Source organism: Scedosporium apiospermum, assembly GCF_000732125.1.
Source record: "Scedosporium apiospermum strain IHEM 14462 chromosome Unknown SEQ_SAPIO_0077, whole genome shotgun sequence".
Classification (NCBI taxonomy): Eukaryota; Fungi; Ascomycota; class Sordariomycetes; order Microascales; family Microascaceae; genus Scedosporium; species Scedosporium apiospermum.
Genome location: NW_015971778.1, coordinates 324663 through 351272, shown reverse-complemented (window position 1 = coordinate 351272; position 26610 = coordinate 324663). Strand labels below are relative to the sequence as shown.

Sequence of the window (26610 nt, the reverse complement as noted above, 5' to 3'; positions counted from 1 at the left end):
AAGAAGTCGCGATGGGGAGGAAGAAAAAAAGCGGGCGTTGCGTCAATTTACATGGCTTGCGACTTGAGGGAAGGGACGAGTCGCGAATAAGCAGGGTGGCGAGGCGCGATCGATTGGGGAGGCAAGGACAGAGAGATACGACGAGAAGATTGCCGCTTTCGATGGTCCAAGCTATCGCGAGGAGAAGAAAAGGAGATGCGGACGCAAAGCGCAATTGCAATTGTAATTGCGCAAAAGAGGTTGCGACTTACCAACGGAGGTCTTCTTCCCGAATTAGGAAATCAGCTTGGGAATAGGTTCGAGGGCTGATCGCGACGGCGATGGGCGACGGTCGCAAGGATGAGGGCAGCGGTGAGATGATTAAAAGAGATAAGGTGGACCAAGCCAAGCCCAAGTCAGTAAAAAGCGCGCGACTCAAAGGGAATTAAGTTGGTAAAGCCGATCGCGACAAGGAGATGGTCGGAAGGTTGTATTATGACAAGTCGCGATTGTCTCTCGGAAGACTGCGCAGGGGGTTAGAAAACTAAAGTAGAGGAAGAAATAATAAAAATAGAATTAGGAAGTTTGATGCGGCTCCTCTGTTGATATCGTGTTCTGAGGACATGGGCGGGGGGAGAGAAGGGATTGCTCGTCGTGTGTGGCCAGAGCTTTCCAAGTGTGCGAGTGCTGTGAGTGGAGGATATGAAGCTTTTCGAGAGAATGGGAAAAGCGCGTGCACGTCAGTTGGGATTTTCCCGACCGGCGCGCGACGTGGTATTTATCAGAAATGCGACAAACACCCCCTTCGGTAACGCGGATTATACGGAAAATGGGAAATGCTGGGTTTCGTTTTATCGGGGCGCACGGGGAAAACGGGGCAAGGACAACTTTCGAACTTACCCTAGCAAAAGTCGAAAGAGAGAAATAATTCTGGTTGGTCGAATGGGAGAGAGAGGAAAAGAGGTTGGTGGTCAGTGCTTTTCGTGAGTTGAGGGAGGAAAAAGAGGGTCTAAAACACGTGAAGGCTGTGGTTGGGTTGGGGTGGGAAGGGGGGGTTTTAATAAAAAGAGGAGGGAAGGTGGGAAAAACAAAAAAAGAAAAATAAAAAATCCCAAGGGAAAATAAAAATTTGGCTCGAGGTTGGGAGGTTGACATTTATGCACATGGAGGGGTGGTGTGGCTGTTGTGGGGGGTGGGCGGGGACCGGAGGCAGCTTTGGAGGGTGTGATTGGAGGATTTGGAGAACACGATTGGCTGCCTTGGGGTGGCCCAGCCACACAGTGTTGCACTGCGTCGTATCGATGAAATCCGCCACAGACAGGCACGTGAAGAGTGGCGTCAGATTGACGTTGCCACAAGACGAGGGCAGAACGATGTCATCGTTGGTTGGATTAGCCACAGCTACTTTTCGCTAGCGGAGCCGGATCGGAGCTTGACAAGCAAGGCGGGAGCCTTGGCTGGTGGAAAGGGTTGGCCTAAATATTTACATGCGACTCTGCGTTCCCGTGTTACGAGACGGTTGGAATGTCGGCGATTGAACGAGGGAAAAAGTATAAGGGGAATACGAGTAAACCCAGTAAGAGGCTGTAAATACCCGTCACATATCCCGTGGGGACTGCAAACAGCGGAATATCAATTTGTGTCTCCAAAGCCTACCTTGATGTGCTGTCCTCGTAGTAGTAGCGGAGTTTCCTACGTGTTAGTGGGAAACTGGTCATTCATGAGCGGTCTCGCCATGGCAAATGTCTCCTCCTGAGGCAATAAGAGAAGAGGACTGTCGAATTGGGACAGTAATAGGCCTGTTGGTTTTAAATGCGAATGAGACCGGTTTGCGATAGGGTCGGGTCGCTTGTCGTAGGAAAACATCATCCTCTTCGAATATGAAGCGTGTGGTCGACAATGCCATCTTCAAAGCATAGAGGAATCGTCACAGGACCTCATCCGATGGAGCACCTGAAAGTAATTAGTATCAAATGAAAAATACCTAAATTCCGAGGTCGTTCAAGATATCACAGGAAAATAGTGACGGTTTCGAAGAATAGAAAAAGCAACATGGTCCGCGTCGCCCAACAAACAACTCGAGACAGACAGCACCAAGCGCGGCGCCATGTTATCCTCGGGCGTTGAGGCGAGTCTCGAAATCGAGGGGCCCTAGCGTATTTGAGTTATCCTCAAATATATGAGAGCCTTGCTCGATTTCTTTCGCATGAGAGTTCCAGGCCCATCGGTAAAGTTGGTGATGTGATGATGGAGGAAGCAAGTCGGAAGAAGACGCGTCGAGAAGCGACGTGGCGACCAATTTTGAGTTTGATTGAATGAGCCATCAATGGATGTTTCTTTCTTTGCATGGCTCAGGTGACGAGGTGTCACATACCTCATTTAACAAGCATATGCTCCAATGAGTGTATATGTATGTAGGCAGAATGTAATGCCTGGGTAGATGCATTACTAGCAGGGAAGACTTCGAGACACACCAGGTGTGTGACTATTTCATCCAATCACATCGAGGAATCCTCTGGCTTCAGAGCAATCATAGGCAAGGGGGCCTGGGCTGGAAGCCTGGGTCCAGAAGCAAAGTCTGGCCAATCATGGGCAAGTTAGTACTGGTCCTAGCGTGGTATGGCGAATCAGCAAAGCGTCGTGGAACCGGGATTGCTGTCTCTGCCCTAAGGGTAATTTCAACACAGCCACATTCTTTTTCTTCCTCGTCCGCTATTTACACGCCCTCCTTGATTTCTTTTCACTTCTTTTCGTGATGATGGAACAACCATTTTGTCGCAGAGGAGTGGTGCTTCGCTCCTGGAATTCCGATTAGCTTGATCGTCCGTTTAGCGGGATGGGGGTGCGTCGATGATGAATGATGTTACAAGTTCTTGTTAGTCTCGTCTGCCTTCGAGTCAAGTCAGGGATTTGGAACCAATGTCCGAAATTAGTCATTTGAATTCACGTGATTTTGCGAAATAATGTCACCTGACTTGAATCTTCGACCCGAGCCTGCACGAGGTACGTACCCATGTTCGTTCAGGCTGAGGTTTTGGCGGGGAAGGAAAGCTCGAGCCTCCCAGGAAGCGGCAGAAAAAAAAAAAAAAAAAAAAAAAAAGTTTCCTGAATGGCAGAAAAATTTCAAGTCGCCAGCAAACAATCAAAAACCAACGACAATACAAACACACAGACCGCCCTCCAGGTTGGCGAACGATCCCCTCACTCTCACAATTATTACGGAGTCCATGAGCCATTGAAACCATTTGCGGATATTTCCATCTTAAATTCGAATATCCTTCTTTATTTCCAACTGTGCAGGTCCCTATCGGGCCGCCCGAGTCACCACTCTCCTCCCGAATCTACACGCACAGTCCACCTACCAGATACAAAACCGAAAATGTCTGCGAAACGGAAAGCGCCATCGAAGCTGGCGATGCCAGTGATAAAGCCCAGCGCGCGTCTGCCGATCAAGACGTCCATTGACGAGAAGAATGCTACCGTCGCCGAGTCCGCTGCTTTTTCAGCGTTCGAGCCCATCCAAATTTCTTCAGATAGCGAGTCGGAGGAAAGCGCCTCGGATGAGGAGGAGGAGGAGGGAGAGGATGACAAGGACGAAGAGATGAAGGATGCTGAACAGGAAAAGGGTGACGACGAACAAGAAGAGCCAGCTACATCAGAGCCTGCAAGGAAAAGAGTGAATGGCGGAACCGCGCGGCCAGCCAAGGACGACGACGCCGCGACGGATGGAACGGACTCGGAAGCCGATGCGGCGCCCACGTTTGGCGATTTGTTGAGGCAACAGCAGACGATAGACGTGCACGCCGCTTTCGCCGGCCAAGCGGGCTCCTCGGGCGCCCTCGCTACGCAGAACACCACACGAACGATCACGGTACCCTCGGCATCCTCTCTCGGTACTGTGCTCAACCAAGCTCTCCGCACCGACGACTCCGAACTCCTCGAATCCTGCTTCGCCACCACGGACCTCTCCGTCGTGCACAACACCATCGAGCGCCTCGAGAGCAGTCTGGCGTCCAACCTCCTGATGCACCTCAGTTCGAGGTTACATTCGCGACCTGGGCGGGCGGGTACGCTGATGCACTGGGTGCAGTGGACGTTGGTCGTGCACGGGGGTGCGCTAGCGGCCCAGCCTGAGGCGCTTGCGAGGTTGACGAAGCTTCAGAAGGTGCTTGCGACGCGGGCGAGGGGGTTGAATAGCTTGTTGGTGCTTAAGGGGAAGTTGGATCTTTTGGATTCGCAGCTTAAATTGAGGAAGAAGATGCAGGCGAGGAATGCCCGCAATCCCAGCGGTGAGGACGATGATGATGAGGATGAAAATGTCATTTACGTCGAGGGAGAGGACGACGCCGGTGATGAGGGAACGGGCGTAAGGAGGCGGGGCGTTGTTGATGACGATGATGAGGTTGAGGGTGTACTTCTCGCGAACGGCATCGGTGGTGACTCGGATGATGAGGAGGATGACTTGGGCGGCGAGGAGGGTTCGGATGAAGAGGAGGGCGATGAGTCTCCTGACGAGGATGAGGTGAACTATGATGACGTGGATGATTCGATGGCGGAGGACGATGATAGCGATGATGCGGCGCCTCCGGCCAAGAGAGTGAACAAGTCCTAAGCGGTGGGGGAAAAGGTTGTGTTAGAGGGAAGGGTGTTGAGGTTGTTGGTACATGGAAAATGTGTTGTAGATTTGCTGATACAATAGACAACCGCGGATGCAGGGCACATGTAGTCGGCGCACGGCATAATTGCAATTGGAATTTTGTATTTTCTGGCATTTTAGAACGGGGGAAGCTGCAGAAGATTCTTTTCATTCTCTTTCTTTCCCACTTTCTATTGGAATTGGGGTGCAGTGCTTGCTCCCCTCGATTCACTTTGTTGAGCTTGTTCCTCCTGCATCGACGATTAGTGCCGCTCTTCATTCTGTCCCAGGAGTGCTTCCTGCATCTCAAACTCGCACATTTTAATAATTCGCTCCCAATGCTCTACCTCATATTTCCAGTACTTCTGATCCGCAATTGAGCGTCGAGAATCCTCTATTTCCTCAGACGAAAGTCCCACCTGCCTCAGAACTCCCTGGACAGAGAGTGCGAGGCGTCGCCACTCAGATACAGTCCACCCGTCCAGGCCAAGGTTCTCCTGAAAAAGTGATTGGAGCGCATCCAAGGAGTGAACACATTCGATTCTCCAATGCTCGCGGTCGGTAATACCCATCCGGATCTTGTGGACCTCGGACTGGTCAAAGCAGTCATTGAGCATTTCGCGCCTCCACTTGTAGTCTTCTTCGACACTCTCGTCCCCAAACTGGGATTCAGGAGTTGCGCTGTCTTGACGCTGTGCTTCCTGCCGGAGCCTCTCGGAAAGGGCTTCTGCGAAATAGTCCCGGCTTTCTTGTTTGGGTGGACTGTCGACAGCTTTGGTGGCCTGTGATTCCATGCTTGCGACGCGTGGGAGAGCGAGAAGAGAACATGACTCTAGCCACTAGATGTCTTTGCTGTTCATTCCGGGGCGCGAAAGCACGTGACAATACAGGTGCGATGAGATGTCCGATTCGCCAGGCTTGTGGACACCGACGTTGCTTCAACAGCGACATCCCTAGATCACTAATACATAGAGAGAGGACTACCAATGCGGTCACCCTCCTTCCTCTACTCGCCCATTGTGGTCAAATCGAAATAGTTGTGGTCTTCATGGCAGCCGTGCCGAGCCGCGCCTAGACGTAGCGAAACCCAGTTTTGGTAGGGCGGAGGGCCAGGCTCCATGGTCACATAAAGAGCCGACGGGAATCTCCCGCCAACCGGGACAAATGGAGCCGGGACGCGGAGGGCGCTGCGCCGATCCCGCTTCCTAAGGTTCCTTCTGTTTAATGTTACCCTTTACCCAGGGACTTGGGGATTTTTATTAGGGCCTTCTGTTAAAGAGGGTGTATTATGAGGTCTCTGGTACTAGGGAATTCGTAAAAGTAGGACAGGATAATTCGAACTTTTATAAAAAGGACGGGACCAGCGCGGTCGCTCGCTTCTCATGAAGACTCGGGGTTGAAATCGTATCTATCTTCCGCCCAAAGATCGCCTCCATTTACTCGCCAGCGTGTAAGTGACATCATCACACATCACCCACCAAACCCTCGACTCCAGCAAAATGCTCTCTCTCCTCTCCAGCCTCACCCTCCTCCTCGTCGGCCCCCTCACCCGCGCCGCCACCCTCCAACAAATAACCCAAGACTTCGGCCCCAACCCAACCAACGTCTCCTTCCACCTCTACGTCCCCACCAAACTCGCCACGCCAGCCCCCCTCCTCGTCTACCCGCACTGGTGCCACGGCACAGCCCAACAAGCCTTCGAATACAAGCCCTGGCGCGGCCTCGCCGACACCCACGGCTACATCGTAATCTACCCCTCCAGCCCCTGGACGGCTGACAACTGCTGGGACCTATCGTCGTCGGATACGCTCACGCACGATGCCGGAGGTGATTCGTTGGGGATCGCGAGCATGGTTCGTTGGACGCTGAAAGAATACGACGTCGATCCCGATCGGGTCTTTGTTACGGGCGTGTCGTCGGGTGGCATGATGACGAATGTGCTCCTCGCCGTGTATCCGGAGCTCTTTGCTGCCGGGAGTTCGTTTGCTGGTGTTCCAGCGGGTTGTTATGCAGGGGATGGATATGCTGTTTGGAGTGCGGACTGTGCCGAGGGGAGGGTGACTCATACGGCCGAGGAGTGGCTTGCGCTGGCTGAGGCCATGTATCCGGGTTACGAGGGCGTGAGACCCAAAGTTCAGGTATTCCACGGGGATAAGGACGATGTTGTCAACCCCGTCAACTACGGCGAGCAGATTAAGCTGTGGTCAGCGGTTCTAGGTACTGGCGCTGAGCCGACTGAGGTTGTACAGAATACGCCCGTGGCTGGGTGGACGAAGAGCGTGTATGGGGATAAGGGGCTGTTAGAGGGATTCGTTGCTGGAGGAGTTACGCATGATATTCCTGATCAGGTGGATGAGGTTATGAGATTCTTTGAGTTGGATTGTGTGGGTGATGATTGTTTCTCGAGGAAGACGTTGAAGGGGCTCGAGGCCTGTCGGAAGAAGAGGAATGTGAAGAAAGCAAAGAAGGCGTGAATGTCCAAGCCGGAGCGAGGCTCTCTTTAGCTATTTGGTTCTACTTGGCTTGTAAGTCAGGCTTGGCTGAGTCTTCCGCAGGCATTTAAGGCTCGTCGTCGAATACGATGCCTCGAGCTTTGTTGAGTAGTATATGTTTCACTCCTAAAACTTCTACAAACTATTTCGGTACCGAATTTTATCTCTCGTTTCTTGCTTCGTCGACGAGTAGTTTTCTCCCAGATTCCCAGGTTGACTGCGCCGTCGACGGTCAACGGTTGATGAGGCGAAGTCATGTTTAGCTTAGAGTGACTCAAAGTTGTGTTTGGGTTACATGACATAAGGGCGCTTTTACTTGGGGAATTTAAGCTCAGGATTCTTTTGCATTTTTGGTTTCCTTTTTTTTTTCCGTTTTATTTTTATCTTTTATTTTGTCCTTTTTTCTTCCTTCCTTCTCATTTTCCCAGTTTCAGCAACCCCTCCATCCCTCCATCCCTCCATCCCTCCATCCTCCACCCCTCCTTCCTACTTTATCCGTCCCTTATCGCCCCTCGTCTTATCGCTCAGTAATCTTCTTATCTGCGCTGCATTTTTGCGCACGGACCTCGAAACCTCCCGCTTCCCACATCGACGCAGATCGACTTTGCCCCGCCAAGCTTGACTCACAAAATCATCCTCATCCAACATCCCACCAGACCACAAACGAGCAACAACCCGACATTGAAGCATCATGGCGGACGCTATAACCGAAGCCGCTGCCAAGCTGCAGCTGGACGAGGAGACCGGGGAGATGGTGTCCAAGAACGAGCTGAAAAAGCGTTTGGCGAAGAGGGCCAAGAAGGCAGCATCCGCCGCTCGAGCGAAGAACCAACCCCCCGCCACTGGCGCTGACGGCGAAAAGGCCGCCCCCAAGCCTGCGAAAGCGAAGACAGAGGGACCCCAACTTGACCCCGAGGCCATGTTCAAGCAGGGTTTCCTTGCCCAGGTCTACAAAGAACGCCCGACCAAGGAGGTCCTCACGCGTTTCCCCCCCGAACCTAATGGCTTCCTGCACTTGGGACATGCCAAGGCCATTGCGATCAACTTTGGCTTCGCCAAATATCACGGTGGTAAAACTGTACGCATTCTCCTGTTTGCCATAACCTAGACCGAAAGACCATTGAAGAGGTGGCTAACTTTTTTCTGCTAATAGATCCTGAGGTATGAATATGAACTGCCTGCTCCAGGGCGCGAGAGAGACGAAGACTGCCGATAGCTGACGCCGAAGTCAACAGGTTCGACGATACAAACCCCGACAAGGAGAAACATGAATATTTCGTGGCCATTGAGGAGACTATTCGCTGGCTGGGTACGATTGAACCACGCAAGGCTGTTTCTAGAGTCTCATAATCCTAACCTCGATTTCCTGTTTTAGGTTTCAAGCCCGATGCTATCACATACTCCAGCGACAACTTCCAACAGCTGTACGACCTAGCGGAGAAACTCATCGAATTGGAAAAGGCCTATGTCTGCCACTGCAAAGAAGCCGAAATCAAACTCCAAAGAGGCGGAAAAGACGGCAAGGAGGGCCCCAGGTACCGATGCGCCCATGCCGACCAGGACGTCGAAACGAACCTTGCCAAGTTCCGCGACATGCGCGACGGCAAATACGAGCCCCAGGCCGCCTTCCTTCGCATGAGGCAGGATCTCGAAAACGGGAACCCGCAGATGTGGGATCTTGCGGCGTATCGCATTCCGAAGGATCAGACGCCTCATTATCGGACCGGGGATAAGTGGAGGATCTACCCGACGTATGATTTCGCGCATTGTTTGTGTGATAGCTTCGAGGGGATCACTCACAGTCTGTGCACTACTGAGTTTATTCTCTCTCGTGAGAGCTACGAGTGGCTGAACAAAACACTCGGTGTTTACGAACCAATGCAGAGGGAATATGGTAAGTTACTGACTACCTACATTTTCTCTCTCCTCTTTCTCCTCTCTCTCTCTCTCTCTCTCTCTCTTCAAACACGAAATAAAACTAACAATGAGAAACCCAGGCCGTCTGAATATCAGCGGCACAATCATGAGCAAGAGGTCTCTTAACCGGCTAGTCGACGAAAAGATCGTCAGAGGATGGGATGACCCTCGCCTCTACACCCTATCCGGACTCCGCCGGAGAGGCGTGCCCCCGGGCGCCATCCTGTCCTTCATCAACGAACTGGGCGTCACCACAGCCAAAACCACCATTCAAATTCCCCGATTCGAACAATCCGTCCGCCAGTACCTCGAAATGTCCGTCCCCAGACTAATGCTCCTCCTGGACCCCGTCCCCATCGTGATAGAGGACCTGGGCGACCTCGAGGGCCAGGAACTTGACATCCCCTTCTCCCCTAAGAACCCCAAGATGGGCAGTCACAAGCTGCGCCTAACCAAGACCGTCTACATCGACCGCTCCGACTTCCGCGAGGTCGACTCCCCCGATTACTTTCGCCTCGCTCCCGGCAAAACAGTCGGTCTCTTGCAGATCCCCTACCCCGTCAAGGCCACCACATTCACAAAGGACCCGACCACGGGCAACGTTACGGAGATCCGTGCCGTCCTCGACAAGGAGGGCAAGAAGCCCAAGACGTACATCCAGTGGGTCCCCGAGGGCTCGCGCAAGCTCGAAGTCCGCATCCACAAGCCCCTCTTCAAGTCGGATGATCCTACCGCCGTCGAGGGAGGTTTCATGGCCGATATCGATCGCGATAGCGAGACGGTTTATCCCGGAGCGCTCGTCGAGGCTGGGTTCGAGGAGGTGAGGAGGCGGGCGCCGTGGCCTGAGGCCGCTGGGGAGAGCACGGGGCACGTTGGACCGGAAAGCGTTCGGTTCCAGGCCATGAGAGTCGCCTACTTCGTAAGTTTCCCCGTTTCTAGAGTTTTCTTCCTTGCGAACTACATCCGCTAATAATGACAAAACAGGCCATGGACTCGGATAGTACCGAAGACCACGTTATCCTCAACAGCATCGTGTCGCTGAAGGAAGATTCCGGTAAAAAGAAGAACTAAAGAAAGAAAGAAATAAATAAATAAATTAATAAATGGAAGGGTCAAGCTAGGAAAGATGTGGATAGGACTTGGGATAAACCTCTTTGGTATCTTGCCTGCATGGACATAGCCAAATTCATAGAGTTGATACAAAGGCCCTGGTTACATGATTCCTGTTTCTTTTCACTCAAAACAGTTCAATCTGAAGCCGAAGTGATATCCAACTCCCAAGTCGTCGCTAAGCCTCCAATTTGAATCCCCAAGGAGGCGGTGGGGAGCTGAGACAGCATTCGTGTCGATACTTGCCAAGAAGGCAATTCAAGTACCCCTTGGATATATATATATATATAGACGTTGCAGTCATGTATGTCAAGAGATTGACGTCTCGGAAAAGAAAGTTTTCATCATTTAATAAAAATATTAGGCAGTAAGAAGGGGGCGACCAAATTGCCCGGGAAGCATAAATAGTTAACACATAGTAAAATGCCCTTCCCCAAAGTTTATCAAACGTTGTCATATCCCAAAAAATGCTGCTCCCCGTGCTCGCCATGCTGTGGTTTGTACTCCAATTCAAAAAAGTAAAACAAGGGCCATGTCTTCTCCTAATACACCGTCATCCTCTCCAAGCTAGGTGCTAACAAAATAAACCCATCTAGATGTTTAAAAGGTCTCTTCCTGCGCCTTGTATCTCAAATGCATATATCACGGCATAACACTGCGCCGCCAGCGCTCAACCATGTCGGCCTGGCCCTGGGGGTTCATCATCGGATAGCCCCCGCCCATGCCCATTGGCATTCCCATCGGCTGCGCCATGCCAGGCATCTGCATCGGCGTCTGCATCGGCATCTGCATCGGCATTTGCATACCCATGGGCATTTGCATCGGCATTTGCATCGGCGCCTGCATCTGCATAGGTGCCTGGCCATACCAACCTCCAGTCGCGCCATTGTACTGCCCGGCGCTGTATGGGCCCTTCATCGACGTGACACCGGCTTGCTGAATCATGCCGCCGTTGGTAAACGCGACGCTGGACCGGTTCCAAGAGTCGGGCCCCAGCTCAGCACCTATGTTGCTCTGGCTCGGCACGCGTCTCGATCCCGTGCCGCCCGTGCCATCGTTGAATTGTCCGTTGCGGAAAGCGCCAGACTGGATGCCTGTGTTCGGAGTAGCGAGGGTCGTCGGCATCTGCGCCCGCATGGCAGCCATCCTCTCTTCCTGCGCTCGCTGCAATGGCATGTCCTCTTCATGCCTGCGGCGCTCGGCATCCTGAAGAGAAGTATCCTTCATAGGATGGGCGGAGAGGATACCGGCCATGCTAAGACGGTGGTTGGCTGGTACACCACCACCACCAGGGGGCATGAGCTGGCTGACGGGCCGTGCTCCGGAGAAGCCCATCTCGGCTTCGCGTTCAGCCTGAAGCCGACGGCGTCGTTGACCCAGTGTCTCCTCCTCTTCACCCTCCTTCTTGTCTTTCTCCTTCTCGTTGTCTTCCGCAGGATCACCAAACTGGCTCAGGAGCTCGCTGGTAAAAGCTGTGCTGACAGGTCGAGCACGAGGCAGGGGGTTATCGCCATCCTCCTTGTTCTTGAGGCGACGCATTCTCTCGCCCAGAGTTTCACCTTCAACCTCTTCCTCTGTGTCCTCCTCCTGCTCTGCGCCCTCGACACGGCCTTCAAGACCCAGTTGAGGACCCATATTGCCGACCGAAGGCAGTTGAGAAAGTCGGTTACCGCCTCCAATATTGACGCCCGCGTTCATCAGTAGCGTCTGCCTCTTAGTGAGAATAGCTGACTGATGAGGATCGTTACCTTGGAGACGCGCCCTACGCCTGCTCAAGGGCTCATTCTCCTCTAGCTCGCGACGCTCCATGAGACCAAGAGGCCTGTCAAGCTCAGCCGTCGCGGCAGCAAGGTCGTTGATGCCGGCCGCCTTGGCAGCATAGAGAACGCCGAGAGGAACGTCTTCGTCGCTCTCGTCACCTTGCGCGTCCAGGTCGGGGTCCTCCCAGGCAAGATTGACCCTCTTGCCTTTTCGGTTGCGACGCTGTGCCTCGGCAACGGCATCCATCTGGAGAAGGGTAGAGTGCATGCCGTTGGGGTTGTTCATGGGACGCGTACGGTTCTTCTGCTGCTGTTTCCGGATCTGCAGCTCGGCAAGGAGAGTAGTGGGCGGACCGTGATACATCTCATCGTACTCCTCTTCTTCTTCCCCTTCCTCCTTTCCGTCGAGTTGCTCGCCATCTTTGGGCTTTCTATCAGCGTCATCAAACTCATCCGTGTCTGGACTGAGAGTTGCATAGCCCACAGCGCCGGGAGGCAAAGGTTCGTCATCAAGGGCGGTGTTGCTGACGGGGGGACCGCTGGAATCATTGAAGGAACCGGACGCGGGACTGACATCACTTGTTCGCTTCTCCGAGTCGAGCGCATCGGAACTCTTCTTGCTCCGAAGGAAGGTGTGCCGCTTCTTTGGATCGGAATCAGACGACGTCTTCGGCTCGGTCAACGTCTTCGGTATGTCCGATTTCCTCTTCTTCTCAGGTCCGTAAACCTCTGCGCCAAGCTTTCCAGCAATAAGATGGTCCGTAAAGGCGCTCACAGGCGCGTTCGCAGAGGCATCGAGGAGGCCATCTAGGGTTGCAGTGGCCGAACCGTCCTTGACCTTGAGCTTGGTAAAGGTCGAAGGTAGGTCGAAAAAGACGCTCGCCCTTAGTTGCGGGGGCAGCTTGCTCAACCGAGACTTACGAGCGTCGGTATCAATGGCGGCCGACTTGCGGGGTCGGGGAACGGCAGGCTGAACTTCGTCATTGTCGGCGGCCGGAATAGCCTGCACTTGGTCACCGGTAGCGGCAGTAGCAGCAGCAGCAGACTGCCCGTCAGGGGTCTCGGTAACTTGAATCTCGGGGGCGGACCCAGGAGTCGGCAAGCCAGTGTCGGCAAACGGGCTTTCGGGCTGAGGAACCTGACCGAGGATTCCGGCCATCGACTCATCCAACGACAGAGGCGGGGAGAATGCGGGGCTGCCTTGGTCCTGGAGCGGATCGGGAAGCCAGACGGCAGATTTTCTCGACGTTTCGGGCATGGCGTTGAGGAGATGGGACTGTCTCGTGTTTCTAGAGGCAGCCTTAGGCTTCTTCGAAAGCTTAGGTGGCAGGTTGAGCATCGCAGGTACACGAGCAGGATAGTAGAGCATCTCCTGACCCGTTTGTGGATCCATATACGACGTCGGCCTAGGCAGAGGCGGGCTGATCGACGAGCGGAGAGCACGCGGGGGTGACATGGGAGCCTGTGGTGGTGGAGGCGGCGGCGCCATCGCCTGCATCTCAGGTGGGGGTGAGTAGAGCTCGGGCTGGAAATGTACTCCATCAAAATCGCCGAAGGCGTTCTTCAGGTTGATCGAGCTTGTTGTGGAACCTGAGGACCTAGGACGCTGGTCCGCGTAGTGGGACGGATGATCCGGGTGAAGATGAGTCGGGTCCAGGGCTAGCTCGGGGCTGGGAAGGTCTAACCCACTGCCGTCTAGCATTGCGTGGAAAGCGTCCGTGGGTTGTGGAACGGAGTCGTTGGCGGCGGCGTTATCCTCGTAGGCCGTCTGGCCCCGAATGGTGTCGTCATCCTCCTCCGTCATATTTGTGCGATCGGCTTCGTCGAGGGCATCCTGAGTCAGAGAGACAGGCTCGGACTCGACAATTTCAGCGAGGGAGAGTTTGCCGGTGCGAACACTCCTGACGGATCCCTTCCCCGGTCCCGTTCGCGACAGGTAAGACTCAAATTCCTCCCTATTGTGCTGCTGCATGGCTGTGTTTAAGGATCCGGATCGGCGCCGATACCGTAGAGGTTGGTTTATAGACGAGTTTGAACGGCTGCGGGACGGCGGATGTCTCGACGACGTACTGTTTCGCGAAGCGATGGAGGCCGAGGCGGAGAGGTGTCTAAAGAGGGCCGGACGAACAAGACGAAGCTGGGAATCGGCAATTTCGGTTTCTTCGGTCGCAAACAGCGGCTGTCCGGCTCGGAAGCGGGCGATAGCGGACCGTTGGCTATCGCTCCGTTTTAATTCGGCATGAAGGTCTCGGATTGCGTCTTCGATGGAACTGGTCGAAGTTGAGAGCCGCTCGGCGGTAGCCTCTAGCTGGGCAATGTTCCCTAGATAGGCACCGGATTTTGGATTTATGTCGGGGACAGGGTGTTGGATGGTTAGGGATCGGTTGTCTGAGGTGGTCCGAATCAGGGGTTGCGGATTGCCACCTTGCTGGTTGGATTGCTGCTGAGAGATTATAGACAAAGGAGAGGAGTATGACGTTGGGGGGGTCAACGATAAAGGAATTCCCAAGACAGAGTGAGAGGCAATATTACTACCGGGTGCCGTCGCGGCCGAGAAATTATTTTGGGAATTAGGGTTTGCGTTGTTAATGTTTGTCGTTGTTGATGTCTTGTTGGGATTTCCACCGCTTTGGACAGCAGAGTTGGAGTTGGGCGAAAATGTAGCGCGGTGACAGGATACGAGGTTCTTGTTGTTATCGTCCTCGCCCTCAGGGGTACATTGGCCGTCGCGCGAATCGGGCTTAGGATTTTCGGGCCTAGCGGGGTCCAGAGTATCAGGGGTTGCACCAGTGGCGTCGGCGAGTCCACCACAAAGGGACAAATTAACACGGTAGGGACTATTGGACAAAGTGGAGGGACTGCCAGAAGGGTCGTTGGTACTGAGAGCGCCTGTGCTCGTACGAGACCCAGTGGTGCCTGCAAGGTGCGTTGGAAAGATGCTGTGCTGTGCTTGGAATAAGGGGAGCGTTGGGGTTGGGTGGCATTTCGAGTCGTCGCTTTGGTGCAGGTGGTATCGTTGGTCGGCTGTGTTCTGGGAGTGTTGAGTTGCGCCGCGGTTTTGGGGACAGGACGCAGCTGACTCCTGCTTGTGGTGGCATGTGGCAGTGGCAGCTGGCCCACCACTTACATCCTGGCTGTTAGCGGCAGAACACCCATAATCGCATTCTGGCGCAAAGAAGTTCCTCTCGTTCCTCTCGTTCCTCTCGTTCCTCTCTTTGTCCCCGGCGCCGCCTTCTTGTACGCCGCACTCGCCGCCGCCAATAATTGTCCTCGTTGCATTTTCCACCATGGTCGTGGTTGTCTGCGCATTGTCGTTGCTTTTACAATTGTTGTTGTCGCCGTCCTTGTTATTGATGTTGGTGCTGCGAGCGATTTTATTTTCGTGGGTGGATGAGGTTCTCGGGTCTTGTATAAAAACTTGCGGACCCTCGGTAATAAGTAGCGAATTATTCAACGTGACTAGCTCAGCTAGCTCAGGATTTTGTGTCCGCTCGGCGCAGGGATTTGGTGGAGCAGGCGGCGAAGAGTCCGGGATGACCAACTTTCTAATCGCGGCGTCGCCGTCTTCGGCACCATTGTCGCTACCGCCCATCGAGAGAGGAGTGAAAGCCTGCCGAAATGATTGACTCATGAGTAGTGGGGAATCCAAAATTCCTGATGCTGAGGAGACCGAACGGGTCGACGATAGTGCTGCAGAGGATGAGGAGCACGAGAAGCAATCTTTGGTATGGTCATGGCAGCGGTCGTTGTCTTCCGCCGCAGTCGAAGCCGGCTGTTCGGCCTTCGCCTTGCCGGTCGCCGGAATCGATAGATAGTCGTGCTCTCGTCGAGGCCCGGGTCCGAGTCCGGCGCTATCAGTGAGAGTCTTTCCGCTGGCGGCGTCACCACCATCATCATCCCGCTGCAAACACGTCGCGGCGGCGTACATCTTCTCTCGTGGCGGGTTGAGTCTCACGATTCTCTTCTCATCCGTGTCATTTGTAGGTCCTTTATTCATCTTCGAAGTTCTCGAGTGCCTGCGTTCTGTCGTTGTATTATATGTTTCCTCGCCTCGGCGAAGGACTATCTTTGCCGCAGAGCGTGTTGCCTTCGCCTAGGCTGACAATGCACTCAGCCTCCCGGAAGATGTGGTATCTGGAGGCGTATCATGTGGACCAAAAGGGGTGTAACGAATGCGAGATAGAGTAGGGGAGAAAGAAGACGATGTAGATAATGATTGGTGGGTGAGGCTAGATGTGATCAAGCTTTGGATGTGAAGAGATAAGAACTGTTGCGAGCGTCGACCAATCTAGATGGTAACACCGAAAGGAAGAGAGAGAGGGAGGGGAATTAGGGAAAAGTAGCTGAAAAAGCCAGGCTCGATTCCGATTTGTGTCGTCTCCGTGAACTTTGCTAAAACTGACTGGCTCCAGGTGTCGTCGTTTCTGCGCTTCGATTGTCGGCCCCCTGTCCGGGCACCTACATTTACCCTTTCTTCTTCAAACGCTTTCCGCCTCGCGCTATGTGAGTATGTACTGGAGAGGAAGGGCAGTGCAGAAGTCATGCACGACTTATCGCCGCTCGCTGGTGATGGTGGTGGGAGTTGGAGGGGGGGAAGGAAATATGCGGTTACGCTGGGATATATGCTGCCGCCCCCACAGAAGCGACAAACACTTCTGCAGTTCCTCGAGCAGTTGCAAGAAATGGCTGTAGGGAAAGAGAAGAAAGGGGGGTGTGCTTGTAAGGGAGATACACACCCACACAGACACACGGCGGAAGTGAGGTACGTCTGAGTTGTAAGCCGTGGAGGTGCAACCGGTGTGAGTATGAGGGCGATGGGAGCTATCTGTTGATGAAAGGCAGAAGGGAATGCTTTTTAGGACGGGTGCAAACAGCAGGATTCCATATCACCAGTGTCGTACAGGGCGGCGCTGGGGAATTTACACCATCCGGTCCCGTTAGTGGTAATACGGAGGATGAAATGAAAGTGTCTCACGCAGGAGAGGGAGACTGGGCGAGAAGACTTGTAGAATCCGGACAAGTCCAGGGCCGGGGACTGCAGACCGTGAGATGACCTCGTTTCTTATTGAAATTAATATGCCTGAGGTGAGCGATGTTTGGAGGCGATGTCTCGATCTGCGAACGAGCTCCTTTTGTCTTGTCTCTCCTGGGTAAATAGTAGCGAGTGTCCACTGTGTGTAAAATGGCCAAGGTTGTTAACAAGCCACGGGGGGAAGAATCTCCGGGTCATACGTGTACGCGATGTGATGGTCGCACCAGGGACTAGGGAAGAGGAAAAAAAGAAAATAAGAGGAAGAAGAAAAAAACGAAAGGCGGACTGCCTGCTGAAGGTCCGGTATTTGGTCGTCGGCGGCGGTTGGCTAGCTTAATTAAGACCTTGAGGACGCAGTCTTTCAAGACTGTCCGGCGAGAACTGGTGGCCCGGGTCGATACTCTTAGTCGGGGGTGTCTGGGTGTACCAAGAGGGTCCCGGAGGGCGTGAACGGATATGGAGATCAAGGTCAATTGATCAAATGGTTTTGGCTAGTTCGGTCTTCGAATGGGGAAGAGACTGATGGATTGAAGAATGGGGTAGTCCTTTGAAGTCGCGCGCTTATCAATGAGCTTGTGAGCGCAAACAAAGCCTAGTCGAATCCGCCAACGCCTGGGAGTTTCAGATGCAGAAGCGACAAGGATGCGGATGAGATGTGGATATTCGGGATGGATGGGATGAGGGTGAATGCGGGAAGTAACGTGAACGGTGGGAGACCAATCTATCAAGACATCTGAGAATATTTGGGGGACTAGGATGGGATTCAACGATGCTTGATGAAGACGTCGTGGTGAGAGAATCAATTAATTACTTCAACCATCCAATGTTTGCACCTCGAGAGGGGATTGAGGAAAGTGCACAGCATGGGTGCATTGGGTTATTTGGGCTTCGACTGCACATCAGAGATCAACTCGGTGGTATCAATACTTCGTTATGTACTTGCCTGGAGAAAGATAGCAAGAAGGTACCTCCGATGACTATGCGGAGGAGCCCCAACTCGAGGGGATTTGCCGAACAATGCGTACCCCAAAGTATACAAATTCTCTATGAAGTACAATTGTACTGATCGGCCAGGTCCACAGATTCCAATTGTCGGCCAGGGAGAGCATGAGTGAGTTGTCCAACGAGCCTACTCGGAGGAAATAGTCCATTGATACGTGGTTTCCACATTTCGAAAGGAGCCAGGATCAAAAGTCGGAACGTACATCGTACCTGCTTCGTCCAGTGCTTCGTACGAGCATGCTTGAGGCAAGGGACATCCACATATAGATTGGACAAGTTCGTTTCCATTCCTACTCCTTCCGTGTTGGTCGCTGGTTGTTCCTGATGGGCTGGTCTAGTGCAGGGAGAAAGTACACGAGAAGGCGCGGTCAGGAAGCATACGATGAAATACGGTCAGGACCGTCGGGTACAATTAAGCTACTGGACCGAGAGGGTACTTCTTCTGGCTCCGAAGCCAAAACCGTGTACACACGGATAAGAGTTGACCGATTAAGCGACACGATGCGGTGGGGAGGGACTCCGACTGCGACAAAGAGGCATTGACGAGGATTGCCTATGCTGACTTGGCGCAGAAGCAAGCTCGGTGAACAACGGCGGCGGCAGGAGCTGATGTCGAGACGGCATTTCCTTCATCGTAGGATTGTTCAGTATTCCAACCCTGGGGCTCTCCTCGAGAAGCACGGAGCCTGGCAGTGGTTTATACCGATGGTCCCTGGCCAGGCTACTCAATCTGCTCACCAGAAAATGACAACCACATGCCCGGAATTCCCTCACTCGCAGGCAGGACATGGTTTCACCTGCACCTTCCTTCGGAGATGGGCGGTATATCGAACAAGACATCGAATGGAAAGACGGTGCTACAGCCGTATGTAAGGGGGGAAATTCAGCACGAAGTACGAAGGCACTGAAGGTACTGATCGTCGGCAGGAACAGCTCAGTATTCAAGATTCCTCATTCCTCAGTTTTTGCTTGCCTCTCGTCAATTCATTTGTTCCAGCGGGCGCTGGAAATCCCCAGCCTGAATTCGCAGTACTTCGTATACAACGTCACATGTGTGAAACCGTGTGTCCAAAGTTGTAAAAAGGAGACGAAGTTCTTCGAGGAAGGAGAATCCGGCTTGCTTTTTCGGCGCGGTATCTACACTACGCAGTACTTCGTAGTGTAAAAAGTACGAAGCCTGGAGGTTTCTTCAATGCACCATGCTGATGGCAATCTCTCATTTGATGTTTCCACTGCTTGCACGGTAGCATGGAAATTCCTCGTTCCTGCGTGCTGCTCGCATAATCCAAAATGAAAAATGTTCGTCACTCCCCACTCTCATCTTCATTTTCTAAACGCTGAACAATTCTCTATTAAGCAGCCCCACCAAGCAATCACTTCGTACAATCGTCGAAGGTTGGGTAGCAGGCAAGGATCCTGAATCCCAGTTGACCACGCACGACATCAGATGGGAACCATAAATCTACTCCACTTACTACCACATTTTATCATATTTAATTGTTCTTTTCCAGTCTACATGGGTTGTCCCTGGAGAAGCCTGATTTGATCATAATATCCGTCGCGGGCTTCTTCAATGCTACCAGGATTCGATGCCTTCGATGTTTGGTACACCGCAATATATTTCGTACTCGAGCTTGGATCCCAATCAACAAATTGAAAAGTAGAGAACCCGCTTTTGTTTTTGACCTTAATTTGGGACCTTTTTATTGTGTCAGTCATTTGTTCACCGTTTCTGTGGTTCGACGCAACGCATCCTGCAAGGTACTTTGCGGTACTTGCACATCGGAGATGATATCCGGGAACCCGCCAACACCAGGAACTCGTCCGGGAAGCCCATCGGCTCATCGAATGGTTTTGATGGAATTTTTAAGTCAAACGTCGTGACTAGGCTGGACGAGGGTGAGCGAGGCATTTCTTGATGATGCCCACCACAAGCCTAGTAAAAGCTTAGGCTTGGTTCCACGACAAGCACACTAGCAGGCAAGTGTACGGCAGTTGGCATTTTGACCTCATGGTCCGGCATCGCAAAATGCTACGCTCCCTCGTGTGCTTTCCCGAATGCCCCTTTCAAGATGGATCGGATACCACCCAAAATCTCCCTTGACACGCTAGCCTCCTCCACCACCGTTACAACTACTGCAGAAGACACCAACTGGGCGTATCCAGTGGTCAACCAGGCCCGAACGTTTTCCGCATCAATGGCATGGCCGGATTCACATCGACGCAGTTCATCCGCAAACGGCTGTGGGAATTTCTGGCCCTAGCTCTCTTTTAAGCTATGGAGCTATGGATCGAGCTCACGATCTGGTTGTGGAGAGACCCTGATCAACATCTCCGACTGCCGATCCAGCCAGGGCCCGTCCACGCGACCACTTTCCGCCACGACATGCGCAGTATGAGTCGAAGGATATAAACTACCAAATAAAGTCCCAATCCCTTTCACTAAGAGCTTAATTAAGCCGTGTTCACTGTGTATCGCCAATTCTTTCCAGGATTGAGGCCAGGCTTCCATCCCAAGAGTGAGATGCTATTCTCCCTCCCCTCTGTCAACCGACGCCGGATCGTCCGGACACGGGATAACTTTACCCAATCGCCGTATCAACACACGGAGACAGCATTCCTCATGGCCTGGATGAGAACCATCTCGGCGGGAATCCTCCTTTCCCCTCCATATTGCTTATTCTTGGCGTACCTCAATCCTCAAGGATGGCTTCACGCCGCGCCCCAACTCGCCACCACACAATCATCATCCACACGGAACCGCCCACAGGATGTCGAAGTCCATCCCTCCCAATCGCTATCATCATCTCATTCAGCCTGAATGCGAGACTTTAAGTTTCTTACCAATCGATTCATCGCTAAAATGCCCCCGATCCTGACTCCCTCAAGCTTAGAAACCCCCCTTGTTTTAATCTACTCTTAAGCGAGAATCCTCCTTTCCCGTCTCTTGGCCCCCTTCGCCCCAGTGGATGGCGCAAGGCCCTTTTTCTCTCCTGGCTTCCCACTTAGAGTTCACCTTAGTGGGTTATAGGGTTGATATCTCGAGCACGCAAAGCACCCTGGGATCGTAACCGGTTTCTAGCCTAGAACTCTTGCGAATCACACGCCCTCTCCCGCCAATGGGATACCACGCCAAGGGTTACTGCCGACAGACATTCCTTTTTTTCCGGTGCAGTACCTTGCATCGATGTTACTCCATCCAAGCTAAAGGGTCCAGGATGACATTAAGTAGATATGAACCTGCTATCGTCGCCATCGCAAAACGGTTTTGGATGCATGCTTACCTTTGAGGAAGATTGTTCGCAAAGAAGACGCCATTTGGCGGTGCTGCTTGTTGTCTCTGCGTCTTTTCCAACTTTGTACCCGTAATTTGTTCATGCCTATCCGGCCCACGGCCGCAACGTAGCAAAGGAGGAGGAAAGACGCGGAAGAGGCAGGGGCGGCAGAAGCGGTGGCAACGGTGGCAGCGCAACTGCAGATGTGGGTAGTGGCTCCTATCACACTCTCTTTCGTGAGGCAACCACGTTAGAGCGGGATATCTATCCTGGGGCGGAGCGTGTGGCGAGTAGGCCAGAGTGACCAAGTAATGTATCTTGCTATGCTTGGCTCCTTGTCTTTTGGCATTCGGTGCATTTGGCAGTCGGGAAGACTTTGACTCTTCTACCTATGGTCCAGATGGCAGTGACTTGAGTCGCTGAGGGGATTGGGGCTGTGGATTGCTCCCATCGTGATATTAGTCAGGGCTCCACGGCCATCGCGGCGTGCCCACAGCCTCCTCGAGCCACCCTCGTCGAGTATGAGAAGAGCGAAGAAGAAAACAGACTCTGGGACTCGAAATGACTGCTGCTGTGAGCGCCAGCTCCTGCGTCCACACGCCTCTCTCAGTCCATCGATGTTCAGAACATTACCGTCCTCGGATGGCAACCCGCACCATGCGCGCTGCCGTGTTTGGTTCCTAATTGCATTCGGGTTATGAGGTAAATGGCGTTTCACGCATTGCATTTTCTCGGTATGACTGGGCGGGAAGACACAGCCTTCCCCAAACGACGCAATAAACCTGGACGGCAACCAAAGATGCTGCAAGAACCCTTGGATTGCTTCGTCCAGGCCTTGCTTTCCAGGCCCCATCATGGGTCGTTCGGTCGTTCTGAAGGCTGTTGTGATGCAGGGGGCCGGGAACTGTGACACAGATGGCTGGCGAGGCCATGGCTGGGAGCCGTGATCCTGACTGTCACACCCACCGAGGAAACCCGCGCTTTCCCCGGGGCCGGGTTTGAGGATGAGTGGGAGTAAAGAGGTCAGCTATTCGGTCTGTGGCTTGGAGGGTCGCCCAAACTAGCCGGTCCTGATTCTACTACCTCGCGAGATGAAGCTTGACCAGGGACGGAGTTTCCAGGTGAGTGAAGGCACATGGGAGGAAGACGGCTGTTTGCAGTACCCAGGAGTCTTTACTCCAGTCCTGCTCCTGTCAATTTCCCCGTCATCTACCCCGTCACGACTGTGTTGGCTATGGAAGGCTGACACTTTGGAGGTACGGGGCAAGGCATATGGCACGTGGGATTTCAAGCCCCTGGCAGCTAGTAGGGAGGCCGGACCGAGGCGACAATTGTATGTACAACTTTATGGGGGAGAATATGGACTCTACGGCAGGTCTTGCCTTCCTCGGTGTTCCGTGACTACGATCTGAATATCACAGGGGATTCTTCCATCGGAGACCATACTCTCACAATGATGACCAGCAAAGGTCTGCCGGGGAGTATTGGAGTGAGAAGGCCGTTGACTTTCTATCCTCGCCAGGATTGGGTGAAGAGGCGGCACCCTTTCATTGCAATACTCCTCGGACGTTGTACGATCAATCAAGCACGACGAGCTCGAGACGGCGACTGGTCAGGTTCGACCACGGCTACAGTACGCCAGGAATACATGTGATACGGGGAAGACGGCGGCCACCCCTCCAACACGAGAAAATCGCTCAGGTGCACCGCCGTGGCGGCCGATCTGCGTCGACAGAATGTGGAGAGCGGATCTACTCGGGCTCTCTTCCACGCGAGCCCATCGATGGATCCAGCATCTGGCATATCCATTTGAGCTGGCCCTCCTTGCATCACGCATGGCATGCGCCCAACACCCCAAATGCAGTACGTAAACCCTCTCGCTCAAACGTACGAACCTCGCGTCTGCACATCTCCAGCGAGACGCGCCAAGCACTGCGTCTCGAACCCTGCCCCTCCCCCTCCTCAGCTTGCTTTTCCCCAGACGTCCCCTTCCGTCGAAACCCGAGTCTTACTCTGCGTGACTCTCTGCTACAAGAGAGAAGAGAACGGTTGATTAAACATGTCCTCTTCCCCCGTCCCCCGCATTTCACTAAGAGCGTAAAGTCCCGAGGGCTCCCTCCTCGTTCCAAAATAAAACACACGAAATACAACCTTCAACAAGGTTCCCCTCCTCCCCGGTGATCCTTCTGTGGTCGTGGTCGCAGTCGGAGGGAAGGGGGCCACGAAGAAGACATTGCACATTTCACATTGCACATTGCGGGGAAACGCAGTCGCGGTGGGGCATTCACTTGTTTGCATTCAATGGGGAAGCGCGTCTCGGGTCAAGTTGTCTTGGCGGCGTCATCGAGCTTATGGACGAGCGGAGCTGGGATCGTCGACGTGGCGGCTATGAAGTTGTTTGCAGAAAAAGCAGAAGAGGGCTTTGCCCTCTGGTATTGATTGGCATTACATGGAGATTCTCTACACCCTCCCATTGAAGTCGGGCCGGAGAACGAACAATTTTGTTCGAGGATCATCGAAAAGCAGCAGGTTTACAAGGGATGACAGGGGATTGAAGGAGGAGCAGCAATTTTCACATGATTCTGCTCACATCAATCATGACCTCAGCCTTCGCGAGTTCCCTCCCTTCTTATCCAGCTGCATAGCGAATCGAGACACTTGACCACTTTCGTAGCCAAGCTCGGCTATGCGAGTAAGCATTAGTGAATCTTGGGGGTGGTGGCGGTCATGTTTGACCTTGGGTGACATGGTGCGCGGGCAGTAGTGAGTTGTGATCGTCCCCTGCCCTTCCCCTCTCTAAAGAACCGAGATCTAGATCTTGCTCGTCAAACTAGAAAACAAACCGGAGGAAAGGAAGTGAAGATATGCCAGACATGTGGAGCAGAAACTGTTAGTGTAACTGCGTGGTTGGGGGTTGCACTGGTAGTAGTAGCCTTGATCCAGGCAACACCAATAAGGACCGATCAGCTTTTCTCATGGAGGGAAGGGAAAGAGATCAAAGATGGAAAAGCGTTAATTTTACTTGATGATTTTGCCTTGTACGAAGTAGGGGCTGAAGATTTACTTTTTGGTCTAATTATTTTTCTGCCTTTCCCGGGCCTGGGCCTCGTGTGTTTGGAACGGTGCTAAGTATTGAGGTATTGAAGATGGGGTTGGAGGGCATTGGATTTCTCGCGTGGGAGCTGCATTTGGAGCATGAGACGATGCGGTGATTTTGGATCCCAAAGTAAAGTTAACCGACAACACGAATGGGAATCATGGATTTCGGTTCGGTAAATCAACGTGGCATGGCAAAATTAGCAAAACAAGCCTGTTTCCCACGATGTCCTTGGTCCAAGTCGAGTCGGGGTCCTCGTGTCCCTGTGCAACGAGCAACGAGGTGAATTAAAACGAGAAAAAAAGGTGGAGCCACAGAAAGTCAATTGCATTCCGCAGCCCAAGCGTTCCCACTCCTGGAATGCCACGAAAAAGGTGATGTTTGAACATTGAAACGAAAGCTGCAAGGAGCATCAGCCATTCACTGATGCCACACGAAAAAATGGGCAGACCGGTGAGGCCAGATCAGCGAGGTAAGACACGAACTGGCGAGCCTATGAGACAATGTCCATGCAGCAAGCCCCCTATCAAAAACCTAGGAAAATATAAAAAATATCATCATCCAACGAGGAAGAGCGGTAAAGGAGACAACGGGTGGTTCCGTTTAATTTTTCTCTTAATTTTCTCGATGTTATAGGGATGCTATAGATTTGGGAAATGAAAGAGGCGTGATAGTCGCCGCCGGAAGAGGAAGCCGATGGGACGGGCAACAATTTTGCGTGCCGTGTTTGGATTTGCGGTCCTCTTGTATTTTCAATTTTATTCTATTTTTTTTATTCCATTTTTATTTCATCTTGCCATGGGGATGATGTCTTGCTGTCTTGCCTTGAGATTGACGATTGAGCGAGCTATCGAAAAAAAAAAAAAAAAGGCTGCACTGCATCATCCCTCTCAGCTGCGTTCACCGTTTCGTCATCCTGCAGGGCTGGTCAAAACCGGAAATTTTTCACGAAACCGGGCCTCGTCTACTCCCAAGAGAATAACTATCATTTTCCAGCATTGAGATTGGGCAGCCTGAAAAATCCAAGTTGGGCAGCGGGAAGGGGGAAAAAAAAAAACGAGAAAGCAACCCTGGGTTTCATGCAAACTCTCAAAGAAGCCCCCCAACCTCGCCCCTTGTCAAGATGAAATACAGCTCCACCGCGATCGAAACTAACCTTACGCTACAAGGCAAAACTCGCAATGAAATGAAAGGGAATGCTGGTTCCCCCATCCCGAGATTCGCCGCTTTTCTTTCCCTTTTCATGCAGAATCGCAGTTGCTGCGTGGCGCCGTCGTCCGTTAGCGCGGGGGACGGCGTCAGTCTTGGGCCTCTTTAGCGTTCCTCGGTCTTGGGTACTTTTCCTGTAGGGTCTAGTATGTTAGCGGTAGTGCAGGACATCGTGAGGCATTACTCGTTGCCCTGAGGGGCTGGCCTGGCTGTGCTGTTGCTGGCCTCGCCTGGACCTGACGAGACCCACTGAGCTTGAATTAGCGCTCCTCAAAGGTCATTGATCGATGATCGAATGGCTTCGTCAGACCTGGCTAGTTGTGCGTAATCGGCCTCTATCGTCTTATACAAGATAGAAGAGATGCCCGCCGTGGGATAAGATAGCTGAAATGCCAGCAAACTCCGATTCAAACACAGATACTTCACGCATGGTGCCATTTTGCACCAGATGCCAAACACGAATATATTCCGGGCAAGATCTCAAGACGAGACATAAAAGACGGCCCAGACAAGACAGGCAGAACCAGACACAAACGAACAGACCATTCGAACCATTCGGCTCGGGTCCAACCTACCCAAAAGGGCAAATAAAACGGGATCCAGCTCAAGTACCCCCACAGTGCGCCATTCCGGCAATCCCACTTCATAAGCTCCTAATTGCCTGCCTGGGCTGCTCTGGGCTCACTGGATTTAATCCCTATTCTCGTATTGGCTGCCGCCTGAGAAAATAAGAGCGAAGAAGACCATCTTACGTCCCAGCGCCCAAGCCACCCGCAACATCCTGGAAGTGGGTTCTGCCTGCATTCTCTCGTCGCCTTGGCTCCTCTTGGCATGCCGGTTGGGGGTCATCGAGTTGCCCGCTTTTCCTTCGTACGAAGCATCATATGTCGAGTGGTTCTTGGGCTGATCTCGTCGCAGGTTCGGCTGACGTACGACGTATTCGATCAATTGTGTGGTCCATTTCCTCTCTCAACACACCTTGTCAGGTCTGGAGGCTGGCTGTGCTTTCCTTTCTCCCACCAACACTGTGCAGGTACAAGTATACATCAAATGTCATTTTCCATTTTCCCACACTAGAAGGAAGAACCGAAGCTGGACGAG

The 26610-nt window shown here is 52.8% G+C and overlaps 1 protein-coding gene and 4 pseudogenes across 1 annotated transcript; 3 read left to right on the top strand and 2 right to left on the bottom strand.

The window, feature by feature from the left end:
- Nucleotides 1–3358: 3358 nt before the first annotated feature.
- Nucleotides 3359–4591, top strand: SAPIO_CDS1760 (annotated as a pseudogene; the record flags this gene model as incomplete).
- Nucleotides 4592–4878: 287 nt separating this feature from the next.
- Nucleotides 4879–5409, bottom strand: SAPIO_CDS1759 (annotated as a pseudogene; the record flags this gene model as incomplete).
- A 705-nt stretch (nt 5410–6114) lies between these two features.
- On the top strand, nt 6115–7089 carry SAPIO_CDS1758 (annotated as a pseudogene; the record flags this gene model as incomplete).
- A 709-nt stretch (nt 7090–7798) lies between these two features.
- SAPIO_CDS1757 (Glutaminyl-tRNA synthetase) lies at nt 7799–10095 on the top strand (the record flags this gene model as incomplete). Its single annotated transcript, XM_016784949.1, has 6 exons — nt 7799–8185; nt 8261–8268; nt 8343–8416; nt 8483–9001; nt 9105–9943; nt 10009–10095. 6 exons carry the CDS (start codon nt 7799–7801, stop codon nt 10093–10095), a joined length of 1914 nt encoding a protein of 637 aa, XP_016645246.1.
- A 681-nt stretch (nt 10096–10776) lies between these two features.
- Nucleotides 10777–15891, bottom strand: SAPIO_CDS1756 (annotated as a pseudogene; the record flags this gene model as incomplete).
- Between the last annotated feature and the right edge of the window lie 10719 nt (nt 15892–26610).